Genomic DNA, 14,772 nt, shown 5'->3' with positions numbered 1-14,772 from the left:
CACGGTTTCGTTTTCTCTCTTTTGTTCATGCACCGAACTCCGGACATTTTCCTGAAGTTTTTCTGGAGGAGGTGTGTTACTGAGAACGTAAACGTCTGAGTCAGCTGCTCCGGAGAATCTGTGGAACTTCTCCCGCAGAGTGAGTCCGTGTGAGAAGCGGGAAAATGAGTGGACGAGGTTTCTAACTCGTGAAACTGGGAGAATACAAATATCCCAGAGGAGCCGTAGACAGACGGAAGACATTTTCTGGAGTTGTGTCTTAAATCGGCTTGTGAGGAATACAACACTCGCACATACTTAGACTGTGACACAAAGAAACACAATTCGATGCACTGCTATTTAACGGTTGTGTTAATCTGAGTTAAACTAATCAAAGTGTAATCACTCAGACAGAAGAGGAGAAGTTAATCACCCTATGACATCATCAGAAACTTTATTTCAAGGAGAGTTATTACAGTTTGAGTTACATAACTTTTATCCACTGTTATTTGAATGGAATCTAAAAGACTAGGAACAAGTCTACGGAGCTTTCCTGTCATTTTTTTTTAAATCCCCACATAAACCAGCCGAGTGATGCAACACAGTCTGTAAAGGAAAAGCTGTCTTCCACATCATGGCGAAGACGGAGCGTTTCTTTGCCAGCGTGCCGAGCTGTAATTTGTCTTTGGCAAAAGTTTTCTTCCTCTAGACGCACACAGATTTATTTTTTCCGATATGAAAATGGAAGGTGGTGTTGGAATCGTCGGACTGAGGCTTTTGGACTCAGTCTGGCTCCGTCACACGTTAAAGTGCAGTGGTCCAATCCTGGCGCCTGGTGACTCTGGTTCGTTGTTGTTAGATCAGGACGCTCCGTCGAGTTCCTTAAACCTGCGTCTTGTTCTTTTCAAGTTAAGTTCTTTAACCCTCTGGAGTCTGAGGACATTTTCCCGATTGTCACGTCTCATTAAATTGAGAGTGGTTCAGAACAATCTCTGCTTTGTCGAGTTCTTCAAATCTCTTATGAAATTACACCTCAAAGGTCCAAACGTCAACTTTAACTTGTGAGGATTAATTGTTTTGATGGTTTAAAAGTGTTTATCAAAGTTGTAGATTCAAAAAGTATTTGAATACACATGTAAAGTAGTAGAAAACACTGTTAAAGTAGTTCTGTGTGTCTCTCTTTGTTGCATCGAACGCACTTTCACTGCTCTATGAGAGAAAAAAACTTTCCAACGACTTGTATGCAAATCAGCAGCGGGCCTCTCAATGTGACCCGATGAGTCGTTGAGGTAAACCGTCCTTCCTCTTCCTCTTCCTCTGACGCCCTGTGGTTCCTCCCGGTGAAGACGGTTATCAGCTGCGTCGAACATTTGCATAAGTGTTGTAAAGCTCGCGTAAACATTTTTTTGTGGATCTTCTGAAACGATGCGGATCGGAAGAGAGAACTTGTTTTCCAGAGGTGCGGAGTCTGAAATGCGTGTTTCATCAGCTGCTCAGCCGAATCCTCCACCGCCGGTCAACAAAAGTCCAGTTTGTCCTCTGACAGTTTGACCAAAACGTGCTACGACTATTTGTGCAGAGATGGAAATCACAAACGGTTTGTTTGAATTTGCATAACATCTCCCCGAGGGGGGAACAAAGCACCGGGGGGGCCTCCGTCTATACGTCCTCCTCCTCATCAACATGTGAAGTGTCTGCGGTCAATGGCGGAGGGGATTTACTCGCACAATAAAGACAGATGCCACCTTTTATCTGCTTAACGGAAGAGAGGCCGAGCGCGTGGCACTTGACCGCGTCGTCGCACGTTGTTGGCGCGTAATGACGTCCTCCCTCCAGAGGCCATTGAACCAGCGCTGAATGGGTAATGGGCTTTTTAGCAGGAGGTGGGGGAGGGATGGATTTTTTTTTTTGTGATGAATTAGTGGAGGCCCCCCCCCCCCAACAACACTTTCAGTGATTATTCTTTTTCCCCAAACAGCCTTTGTTTGTCCCTTATGAATAAAATAGACTCAACTGACCCGTGAGGTTACGACAGTCGGGTTTTAAGCTTCTCTGGGTGACAAACTTTCAAAATAATTTAATAAACCTGTATTTGTTGTTGTTGTATAAATTGATTATCTCGTGTGAACGCTCTTTATTTAACAGGATATAAGTGATAAAAGAAGATTTAGTTCACGTGTTGCCGTATAAAATCGTCTCATTTCAAGCTTTTCCTCAGTTTGTTTCATTTGTTAGAAGAGTTTAATGACGACATCTTAGGAACAACTGACAAACTAATATTTAAACATCGGGCGATAGTTTCTTTCCTCCGTCTGCCTCCACCTCTCTCGTGTATTTAATGACCTGTGTATTTGATTCTGTGTATTTTTGCACAAATGTCAAGTTGTTGTTTTTTTTAAAAAAGATATTTTAAAAGACGAGCGACACCAAAAGATAACGATGCAACATCACGGAACACAAACGCTGACATGAAGACGTCTCCACATGTGAGAACATGAAGTCATGTAGACTCCACACAGACACATGAGCAGAGAGCTCTCCCTCTCTCTCTCTTTCTCTCTCTCTCTCTCTCTCTCTCTCTCTCTGGTCGAGTGACACTGACAAAGACAGTGATCTGAAGTGGTTCGTTTGTTTGCAGCAGAGCAGCTTTAAAAACCCGGAGTACGGATTCAACACAGATGGGTTTTTTTTTTAATCTCTTGAAAATCCTCAGAAGAACGATTCAGCTGCTTCAAGTTCACCTCCTGAAGCGTCCAAGGCCTCTCGGACACTCACACGTGTTCTGGTCCGACCCACAGACCGAAAATAAAGATGGACGACGTGTCTCCGCTTCCTGTCGCTTTCCAAAAATGAAGCCAAAACATCCCGAAGGCAGGTGTCGCCATCTTGCAGCGGTGACGTCATCGCGGCTCGAGCTTTGCTCCAAATGCTTCCGGGATATTTTGGCTTCATTTTTGGAAAGTGGCAGGAAGCGGAGACGCGTCGTCCATCTTTATTTTCAGTCTGTGATGAACGCTGCAAAGAAAACTCACAACAATTTGTTCTGTTGAAAATAATAACTTTGATTTAAATCACCTCAGCCCACTGGTAAGATAGAATCCTGATCCTCTGGAAGTCCAGATCCTGGCTTTGTGAAAGGCAGCCAGTCACACACACACACACACACACACACACACACATACTCACACACACTCATACAATACAAACACACACCAGGCTGGTCAGTGAGGAGAGGGAGCTGCACAAAGTGGTTTGTATTCAGTGAGGAGCTCATTGAGGAGCGGACGAACCCTCTGAGGGTCTGCAGACAGTCAGTGTGTCAGCTTCTCCTGAAATAAAGAGCTCCAGCTGCAGTTCACTGGCTCTCACTCTCATGCTCACACACACTTTGGACTCTGGACCCGAGAGTTTGAGTTTCCAGGAGCTTTCCTCGCAAGGTTGGTCCAGTTCTCTGGTTTGTGCACATGCAAAGAGGCGTGTGTCGCTGCGTGTGTTTGTGTGTGTGCTGTAAATCTGTCTGTTCTCAGTCTTTCTCTCTTCTGTGCCTCTCTCCTCTCTGTTGCCTCCTCCAGTGTTTACATAAGATTTTAAATGAGGTCAAGCGTTTTGAGCCTGGAGCTGAAGAGGTTTGGAGGAAAGAGCTTATGTGCAATATACATTTTCTTATTGGTTTCTGAGATAAACTCACTTTGACTCAGTTTACACGTCTTTTTTAACGTGCATGTGATTTTTACATTTTAACCTGCAAGAATAACCTGTGTTTTGTTGTTTTTGTTCTTTGGTTCACTTCTTACTGATGGAAATGGGACCTTTGATTATAAAATAGATCTTTTTTTAATGAATTGGACCGTTTCCTTTTTCAAACAGTGAAGTTTTACAAGAGAAAAACTGGAGGGAAGTGAAGTTAAATCAGTTTTTCCTCATTAACTGTTTTAATTGTGGATGTTGGGAGCAATTAAAACAGTGAATGCGTCACGCTGGGACAACATATGGTCCGTGTGTGTGGGGGGGGGGGGGGGGGGGGGGGGAGAAAGGGACAGACCGACTGACGTTTCAATTTACTTGTCACGCTTTAATTATGTAATTGAAACCTCTGTAGTTGGTGTGTGTGTGTGTGTGTGTGTGTGTGTCTGTCTGTGTGTGTGTTGGCTGCCTCTTGATAAATGCATTGTCAAAAGCATAACTCCATAAAAATAAGATATTCTAATACCTAATGTAAAACAATTATCCATTCAGCAGCTGTTCTTCCATCACATCTCATGATCTCCAGCACAAACTTGTTTAAAACCTCTCGTCCACGTTGGTTTCATAGATATAAAGACGATCATGTGATGTGATGGAAAGATCCAGAACCAGCTACTAAATGGACTTTGTGGTGAGATTATTTTTCCCGTCTGTTCTTTCCAAGGTCAAGAATGAACATCACCTTTGGTTGTGCACGATAACATTCTTTTGATTTTCCTTTAATGTGCGTTAATTGTCGTCCTCGCCAAGTTTTCTGTGATTCGGTGTCAAGAAAATACTGAAAAATGCACATCACAAGTTCCTGAAGCTCAAGTTTAAGCTTTCGAATGGTTTGTTTTGTCAAAGAAATTCGACTGACACAGACGTCAAACAAAGATTTCATGATGAAACCATCAGTTGATTAATGGTCTGTAGTGAAATCACAGAAAATCCAAAGGTAATGAGGTAAAAAGGCTCAAGAATTAATTGGTTTCAGCTTCTGAAACGTGAACATTTGTTGTATTTATGTTTTGTGTGACTGTTACTTTCATATATTCTGGTTTTGGAGCATAAAAGAATTTGAAGACGTCACCTTGGGCTCTAATAAACTGTGACAGGCTTTTTGTGTATTTGTCTGACGTTCAGTCGAGTAAATAATTAGTTATAACTATGATTTTATGACTGTGGAGCTGTTTTATTGTTTTGTGTAAGAGCTGCCGGTCTGGCAGAGGCAGCGGACTTTGATTGCTCATAATTAAAGTAAACGCAGACCGGTCCACGGCCGAGACTGCTAATGAAATCGTTTATAGGGAAACTGAACCAGGGCCAATTTCACAATGTCATAAACGTGGTGGAAGAACACAATGAATCAGGTCAGCTGTGAACAGGAAAAAGCACTGGCCCCCGTCCAGCACTTTCATACGACATCCTTCCTCAGTCCTGTCAGCCGCCCTCCTGTTGCACGAGGGGGGCGAACGGTCTGAACACGTCCGACCCCGACTCATCTTCATCTCACAGTCACAGTCTGATTTGTACACGGTGAGGATTCCTCCCTTTCTTGAAATCCTCGGTCCCATGAGCTCTCGGGAGATTTATTTCAAGAAATTCATCAGCTGGAGCGTTTGAGGAAGAAAACTTTGTGGACAAATTGATTTTTTTCCCCCCGGAAATAGAAAGTCAAAGGTTTTAAAATCATACAATGATAGCTCTGGAAGCTACATGGGGCTAATTTCTTTCTCTTCAGTTCCGCCAAAAGTTAGAAACTTCACAACCCACGATTCTGACGTTATTATCAGATGATTTAAACCAAGTGAAGCACTTAATGCACCAGAAATAAAACCTCTCACACCTTCCTTTGGGAGATATGAACACGTTTGTCGTCTTAGCTGCGAGTCGCTATCTCCGGCAGGGGCGACTGTCGACAACAGGAATCAATAGTTGTTATTATCAATCCGAGCTGACGACAACTTACATTTAACGCCACTGAGTTTTTCAAGTCCTCCTCTAAAGCCTGCAGGCGAGACTTGGTGCTGGATCTGTGGGTGATTGGATGAATGTTGAAATCAAACACTAGTTTATCTGAACGCATCATTCGCAGAATCATCGTTGTCGCGTGATGATAAAAACCTGGAGGGCTCAGTGTGGTGTTTGTTGTTTGTGTCCTCGACTCAGTGTGGTGTTTGTTGTTTGTGTCCTCGACTCAGTGTGGTGGAAAGCTGCTGAGCAGAGACACCATGTGCAGCCTGGCCCTGACAGTAATCAGTCAATGAATAATGAACACACACACACACACACACACAGACACACACACAGACCTGCCATTGACAGCTGTTTGGTATCTTTGTGTGTGTGTGTGTTAACTCTATCAGTCGAGTGCAGCTGCATGCCTGCCTGTAGCAATTATGTTCTCGCTAAATAAAAGCCAGCGCTGGGAGGAGGGGCTCGCTCTGTGTGTGTGTGTGTGTGTGTGTGTGTGCATGTGTGTGCGTGTGTGTGTCCTTTCAAGTCTATCTTTGTTAGGACCAATTTGAGTTCCAAACCTTGGAGACTGAGGACGTTTTGGACGGTCCTCAGTCTCTGAGACATTTTCAAAGGGTTGTCTGAGGGTGAGGGGCCCGGGAATGGATTATATGAACGAGGGTCCTCACAAAGATAGGAGTCCAAGGATGTGTATGCATTTATGCATGCATGTGTGTGTGTGTGTGTATTAATCCACACATGCTTTTTGAACTGTGTGTAATATAAACCAGCTCAGGGACTTTAACATGAACCTCGAGGAGTCTTTTTGCAAGAGTAACACACACACGCTGAAACACACAAACATTGTTTTTTACCTCCGCACACACACACACACACACGACCACACATATGCTCTGTTCTCAGGACCCATATGTATTTATCCATCATGTGACCCAATCACTCTCCGAGGTCCTCAAAGGCTCCGTTGTGTTGTGTGCTCCGTTCACACACACAGACCCACAAACACTCTTTAACCCCGTCTGTCTCACAGGCTTTCTCCTGCGGCCTGTTCATGGTTAATTTGCTGCTCAATAGGTCGAGAGGAAAAGCAGACATCAAGCGAATACACACACAGACACACACACACACACACACGCACACACAATCAGTCCTAAACACAGTGAGTCACGCAGCCGTCCAGGCACCGGTCGCCACGTTGTGCGTTTCCCAGACAGATCTCGGTGATTTACTGGGTCATAAGAACACGAGTGAAGCTGCTCTTAAGTCAACAACACTTTTGTTGTCGAGGCCTGAAACAGACGCGTGTTTGTCAGGAAACGCTTTAAAAGAACCTCTGAATTATCACTCATCCGTCCTCCAGGCGTCAAATGTTCAACACTCAGAGTCTCAAACCCGTGGACGGACATTAATCAGTGATAATCGATGAAATGACTGTTGCTCTGATCATTTTAATATTCGTGTTTTTGATTAATTAAAGGTTGATTAGTCAATTTAAGTGAAGCTGCTAACCTCGATCACCTTGCTGTGCAGACAGAAGGAAGCTGTGGGAGTTTCCCAGTTTTCCGTGAGCACCTGGTTCATCCTGGGACGCGTGTTTCTGTCTTTCTGTCTTCATGAAGAGGACGTTCTTTTAAAACATGACAGAGTCCGTGTGTTTGAGAGCAGAGAACGATGAACAACATCTTCACTTCCTGCAGGTCCGGCCTCAGCCTTACACTGAATCATCAGTAGATCCCGTTAATGAAATGCAGTCTGGGTAAAGTCACCTGCCATCGGAGCAGGCCTCTGTTTATCTAACGACCTTATCTCTTCCGCCTCCTGTCCCATTTTGACAACGTTGCATAACATCTTTCTTTTCTCCTGGCAGGCTCTGGTGGGTTTTCCCGGTGATGACCTCACTGCTTTTCCCTGGCAACGCCCACGCTGCGATGAAGGACCTCTCCTCCTCCTCCTCTCCTCTCACCACCCTGCTCCACTACCCGTCCTCCAAAACCTCCGTCGTGCCCTTCTCCCCGTCTGCCGGCCCCGCCTCCTCGCCGGGGTCAACGCTGTCGTCGGCTCCGCTCTCCAAACCTCAGCCCTTCTGCCTGCAGACGGGGCCTCACCTCATCGCCAGCATGCAGCTGCAGAAGCTCAACTCGCACTACCAGAACCTCACCGGTGCTTCTGCCGGACACCCCGCGCCCGGTGGAGCTCAGAGGGGCTTTGGACCCTCGCCTCTGGGCTCTGGCAACCAGCTCCTGGGGCCGACCGGGGGCCTTGGCGGAGGCGGGATGGGGGTCGGGATCAGCATGGGGACCCAGAGCGCCGGTGCAGGTGGAATTATCGACTTTGACCCCGTGGACGAGGAGGTCCTCATGTCTCTGGTGGTGGAACTGGGCTTGGACCGAGCGAATGAGCTGCCCGAGCTCTGGCTGGGTCAGAACGAGTTTGATTTCATGTCAGACGTGCCGGCCGGATGCTGACCTTCGGGAAGACGCAGAGAGAGAAGACGTTCTCTCCCTTGTTTTGTTTTTCTCTTTCCTCCCTTTCGTTGGTTGATCAAACGAGGAAACAGAAGAGACACTGAGTGATAAAGAGAAAGAGATCAGAGACACGTACTCTTTATGGACAGATGAACGGGTCGGTGGAGAAAAGAGCTTCTTTTTACATTTTTGATTTATTGTCAGAAATAAAAGAAGGCGTGAACTGTCTTTCGTGTCAGTTTGTCTTTTCCACACTGACGCTGGTCTGATGGGATTAAGATGTTTTTCCTCATCCCTCTATAATGTTTTATTCTTCCTGTTCATTTAAAGAAGAAAACCAAAGAGTCGTACAAAGAGACTTGATTGCTTCTGTGCTCTTTTTCCCATCACTCCCTGTTGCAGGCTTTATCAAATCCAGAAGGTTTGGCAGAGACGCTCGGGTCAGTTTCTTGGAAACAAACAGGACAGATGACAAAGACACACCTGTTGGACCTGGTCCACGTCTTTTCCTCAGTGCTGTCCTCTCTCCATCAAGGAAAAAGAAAATGGGAAACCTGACTTTATGGGGGATTTGCTAAGGACGACAAACACTATGTTTCCTGTTTTCTTAATGGACAATATTGGACTCCGGTCTCACGGGAAAGAGACTCCTGTCCCTCGGCTCCACAAAGACGCTGATTGTCTGAGAATTGGTTATCTCAATGTACTTCTTTTACTTTCTGTCTTTTCTTTTTTTTTGTTTGAATTCACTTCAAGCAGACGCATTCACAGAACATGTTATTTAAGACAGAGGCTGATATCCATCAGGCCACTTGGACAAGGAGTGCTTCTGTAGCACATCTATTATCGGTTCTACTTTTCTCAGCACAATGAATTAGATCAAGAGACGGGGAATCTTTCCGAGCACGGGGCCTTAATGGAGCGCTTCTTGCTCCGGAGCACAGCCTGATTAAAAACCACGGAGGCCTTATGGTCATGCGAGCTGCCACTGCGTGTGTGTGATTTGTTTTCTGACCGGCTGTAGGTTCAGGTCGAACCGGTGTCAACGATCGTGGATAGCACTTCTTACTGAGGACACAAGGTTTTGTCAACATGTGTGGACATACACCAAACGAGAAAAACATGATAAATTCACCCGTCCTCTGTTTTGTTTTTCCTGTTCTGCCACATTGATGTTTATGTGAAAACAGTTTGTTCAACCCCCCGAACTTATCTGTGCACTTCCACGCTGCTGATAAGGAAGCTGCGTCTGTTTTGTCATCACTGGGGCTGGAGGCCGGTGTTTGCACACCTTGCAGGACGGTCTTTGACCTACACACTCACACTTGGTTTGAGAGGGTTGAAGTTAAATCTGTCAGATGCGATCGATTCATAGAAGCTACATTAACGTTTTGAAGTCGAGACCATAGACTGACGACGGGCGACATCTCCACCTCCTTGCCATCTCGTGGAATAGTGACCGTGCAGTGGTTTCTTGAGTTTTTAGTTTTGTCCATATCCCAAAAACGAACATACATGTATAAATGTACAAAGACGATACATAGAACATCCTGACGAGCTAACGGAGCATCTGTCACTAAGCAGTTTAATCCTGGCTACTAAAAACTAGCGTTCACATTATCTTACATTATATAAATGACGAATACAGAAATCATTTTATATAATATCAAGTTTAAATCCAATAATTTTAAATAACAGCTCGACATTACAACAACAATGACACACAAATGAACTGGTAAGCTAACGCAGACGACGAGCCCCGCAAGGGTCGGATTATATCATAACAGCTGCGTGAGCTCACATGTCAAATCCATCTCGGTGTCAAGTGAACAAACTCCCATCTGCCGACAAAAGACGTACGTGATGTGGTCGAGGCGGCGAAAAAGCAAGTAGATGACGAATGATGATTTTTTTCACGTGTTCACATCAATTGTGCTCTAAGTGTCTGAGACATGTGCCGGTGGGATGTGTGGGTTTTTCACGTGTGAGGTCATTGTTCAAATTGCTAACACAAGGATGAGCAGTAAAGCTAATGAATGGGTGGATGGACGATTTCCCAAGATCCCGTTCTGCAATTCACGTTACTCTGGCCCAGATTTCCAGATACCTGATCCTGAGAGTTATCCACACACACCTCTTGAGTCATGGTGATCCACGTATGATAAGTTTAAAATTCAATCCTTTTGGTAAATGATAACTGACTACCCCCCAAATAACTCTTAAAACTTTATTTCAGCTTAAAAGCTAAATATCTTCAACAACTAAATACAACTGATGAACTACATCCAGGCTACAGACACGTTAACACAATCTTTTTGGTGCCGCACTTTTATTTGCCTTGTTTACACATATCTCATCCTTATTGGACCTCCGTCATGCTGCCAGATGCAGTTGCCAGTCTGATCCCTGCCGCCGCCGCCGCCGCCACCCACCTATAGGAGCTTTACTGTGCTGCTGCGTCCTGCGTGTAGATGGATGCAGTCAAGACGGGGGCTCTGGTCTATATGTGTTGTGGTAAGACGAGACGGTGGAGCTTGGAGGGGGGGGAGCGGTCGAACAAAGGCCTTTCACCTTAACGGCTTGTTTGTTATCCTGGCCATTGTGGGTCTCCTCCTGGACCATGAACACACAAAAAGAACACACCTGGATGTATGTATATACGTCATCCGTGTGGTTGCAACGAAACACCTGCGTGCTCCTTGAAGTCCGTACAAACAAGTACATGTGGAAAGCGGCTGGTTGCAGGCTGCACAAAGGCATGGAAATAAACGGCACAGGAGCGCGGGGATGGAGTTACAGCAGGGAAACAGGAGTAGCAGCCGTGAAACAGGCACTTGTTCAGTTACACAGACTTCACAGGGTATCGGGGCTGCGAGTGTGTGTGTGTGAGAAGAGAGAGAGGCCTTATGTACGAGTCCGATACGCGAAAATGTGTGTTTGATATGAGCAGCGAGTAATCCAGAGGAAAAACACTCACTGGGCCTATAGATCGTAGACTGCAAACAAAAGATGGACGACGTATCGTCACTTTCCCAGACTTTTTCATTTCGTCCATGTCCCAATCTGCTAACATGGAGGAGGCAGGGTTTATGATCAATACTGCAGCCAGCCACCAGGGGGACGAGCAAGATGATTGGGGTTCACACTTGGGGAGCTGTCATGTCGTCCATCGTTAATGATATTGATCGGCTAACACAGGAACGCTACCCCCCCCCCCCCACACACACACACACACACACACACACACACACAGTGAGGTTACAGTCAATGAGCACAAAACTTTCTTTAATGAAACCAGAGAGGCAGAGATTAATGAAAACCTGCTGAGGGACTCATTTGACAGAATCCTTTCAGTCGAGGGATTTTCTGGGTTTTTCGCTCGACTGTGACACACAGAGAAAGAAACAGAGACAAACACTGGCTCTTGTCTTCTCTGTCCCGTCGCCCTAAATGGGTCAAAATAACATTCTTCAGATTTAAGACAGTCTCGTGTTTGTTTCCATCTGATCAACATTGTTTTAAAGTCCCTTCTTCTTTCTCTGTGTGTGTGTGTGTGTGTGTGTGTTTTGCAGTCCGGCCTTAATCCCAGCTGAGTGAATGTTATTCTTTGCTGTGTGAACGAGACGAACCCCCCCCCCTCCAACCATCCCCTCCTCTGAGAAGTCGCCCGGTCGAGATGCTTGAACCGTCTGAGGGCTTTCATTTCCTCTTTTTCCTCGACCCCCCCCCCCCCCCCCAGATATTGCAAGTTAACCCCCCCGGGGTTAAGACCTTTCTGAACCCGACAAAAATACAAACAGAAACTTAAATCACTGCAAAAAATAATCCATCGCTTTGATTTCACTTTGCTTGGAAAACCACATTTATAACCTTGAAGGACGTTCAGCTAATCACAATATGCTATTTGAAATGAAAAGTCTTCACCAGAAACTTTGGTTTTCGATTCATTATTCATTATTAATCATCACTGATCTTATTCCCGGCTTTAATTCGTCCTATGAAACAAAATGATCATAAAACTGTTTATACATAACTATATCTTATCATGATATTAAGTATTCTGTAGTTTTTCCAGGCAAAAATACTGAAACAATACAATATTATTCCATCTTTTCAAACATGCAGTATATCAAGTAATGTGTATTTACAGCTACATGCATCAATTAGCATTAGCTTGTACGCTTGGTCTAGTTTAATATTGAAAAAAAAAAGTAGATTTTGCAAAAGTGCTGGTCCGATTTTCACAGTAACAAACATGAAAACCTTCTTAACTCAGAATGACACTTGTTGAATGTGTTTTTTTATTTTTGTCTCCATGTGTTCTCCTCTCTCCGACACCTGAATCCGTGTGAACGCTGCATGATATTAACAACTCATGAAGTAAATTTACAGTTTCCACGTGAAAACAGTGATTTGTTGCACGTTCGGCCTCCGGACCTCAGGGTCATGACAAATGTCCGTGAGAACCTTTGGCTCGTGTGATGATATATCAACCGATAGTCCCCTGATAGAAGGTTTCCTCTCCACAGTGATGAAGATGTTCAGCCACGTGCTCTGCCGCTCGACCCGTCACGGATTCATTCCTTGTTTTTCATCATATTTACCTTTAAACCTGTAGTTCAAAGTCCGGTTTTGTGATTTACTCTGGTTCTACCTGCCGTTTCTTTCGTTTTCCTTCCTAATGACAAGATGAATATTATTCAAAGATGATTTTAAAGCACTTTTGCTCACTGTACATCCATATGAATATGTAAATGAGATCATATTGAGAAATGCTTGTATTTTTGTTATGGAGAGAAATAAAGAAAGTGAAATCTGAGCAGGAGTCCACATGTGTCATTAACAACATATATAGTATAGTTGTATAGTATATTATAGTATGTACTGACTACTACACTTTTTAATATAATTTACATGTTTCTAGTTTTCCATTAACACATAGTTAACACATTTATCAAAAGATATATACACCCTTCAGAATCATTGTGGTAGTTAACAGTTGAAGTATTCACACTCCTTATTGCTAACGTAAAACTTTAATAAACTATATTATTTTAAAGGATCTATTGCACTGTAAACATTTGCTTTAGTATTCTGCTGATAGCGTCTGTGCTTGTGTCCCCATACTGTCAGTTTGTTAATGCAGTGCTTCCATCTGCTGGAATGTGATGGTAAGTGTTCACAACGTAGAATTACTGTAAATCACCCGAGAATATTCATCAAGCCCAGTCATACTGTAGCTTTTCTTTTCATTCATTTTCAATATATTAATATATATATATATTATTTATTGATCTGTTCTTACTTAAAAATATTTTTTTAATTCTCATTATGAGAGCTTATTTGTGATCCGGGTGTAATTTTAGGGAAATTATAGAGAATTCTCACTCTGTTGTTTTAATTATTTGAGTTTTCTAGCTCATAATTTATCTATAATTGGAAACTTTGTTGGAATTTACGAATAAACAACAAATATCAGTCTTGCATTTAAACTCAACAGTGCACTGCAACAATGCTGTGTTAATAATTAGTGTTAATTAACATGACTGAATGCACAGAGCTTTATTTAACACAGTTATTAATCAAATTATTGTTTTATATGACTTTACACTATGTTGTCTTAACCGCCCTTATAAAAATGCATTTTAATATATATTAATTTCATGGTTACATTTATTTAAGAAAGATTTATTTGGGACAAAGGGCAAATGATTTATGTAACTGCAGCAATGTTGCCTCTTAATTCTCTCACCTTCTATAATACAACTCGGTAAATCTGAATCCTCCTGGGTTGTGGATGGCGTGTCCGGTGCAGCAGTCAGAAGTGGGTCAGGAAACTAAGCTGAGAAAAAACGTGGATGGGTCCCCAACTCTCCGCTGGCCACAGGCCATGTTGTGAAGTCCTTCCAAGTTTGTGCAAAACGTAAAAATGCTCTGAATACAAATGTAGGTTAGTGGGTTGATTCAGCTGGAAACACTCATGGAGGAACTCGTGCACGGTGCTCTGATGATTTATGTTTCATGGGGAGAAAATAAGAAAATAAAGTGGGTCACCAGAGATAAATGTGTGAGTATACACAAGGGAGCTTTTTTAAATATCGTATAAATAAACTCTAGGTTTGTCCCGAGCTTTGAGATTCTTCCCTGCAGCAGAGAAAACCTTCAGAGAGCCGTGGATCTGATTTACTTCCCAGGAGGAGTTGTATCTGTGCGAAGTGTAAACAGGACTGAGGTCTGCGTGACACGCTGGTATTTCCTGAACAAGACAGAAACACAGAGAAGACGTGAGCGGAGTCAAAAAATCTGACCTCGTTAATTAGAAATTCTGTGAAATATTGCAGAGACATTCATGTTCTTGAGAGAGACACGTTTGTGATCCTCCAGTTCCACATCATGTTCTGCAGACTGTTTATTAGCTTCATTTGTTTATGTTAAAATCAAGAAAAGAAATAAAATTGATTGAAAAAATGCAAGTGCAAGATGTGGATAAACGCTTTGAAGCTTCTCAGCTTTTCTTCTGGATTACATCCCATAAAAGTAAGAAAATATAAAAATGTATAATAAAGTGTCAGTGCAATGTATTCATTCATTTCATTCATCCGTTTACAGCCTCATTTAATTGCAC

General features: G+C 43.5%; 1 protein-coding gene across 1 annotated transcript; it reads left to right on the top strand.

The window, feature by feature from the left end:
* The first annotated feature begins 3,203 nt into the window (after positions 1-3,203).
* On the top strand, positions 3,204-9,133 carry cited1 (Cbp/p300-interacting transactivator, with Glu/Asp-rich carboxy-terminal domain, 1). Its single transcript, XM_069518486.1, has 2 exons — positions 3,204-3,416; positions 7,550-9,133. The coding sequence occupies exon 2, from the start codon at positions 7,572-7,574 to the stop codon at positions 8,145-8,147; it is 576 nt and encodes a 191-aa protein (XP_069374587.1). The 5' UTR covers positions 3,204-3,416; positions 7,550-7,571; the 3' UTR covers positions 8,148-9,133.
* Positions 9,134-14,772: the final 5,639 nt, after the last annotated feature.

Source organism: Paralichthys olivaceus, chromosome 22 (assembly GCF_024713975.1).
Source record: "Paralichthys olivaceus isolate ysfri-2021 chromosome 22, ASM2471397v2, whole genome shotgun sequence".
Lineage (NCBI taxonomy): Eukaryota > Metazoa > Chordata > Actinopteri > Pleuronectiformes > Paralichthyidae > Paralichthys > Paralichthys olivaceus.
The sequence above is the reverse complement of the archived record's forward strand: the minus strand, read 5'-3'. Positions and strand labels throughout refer to the sequence as shown.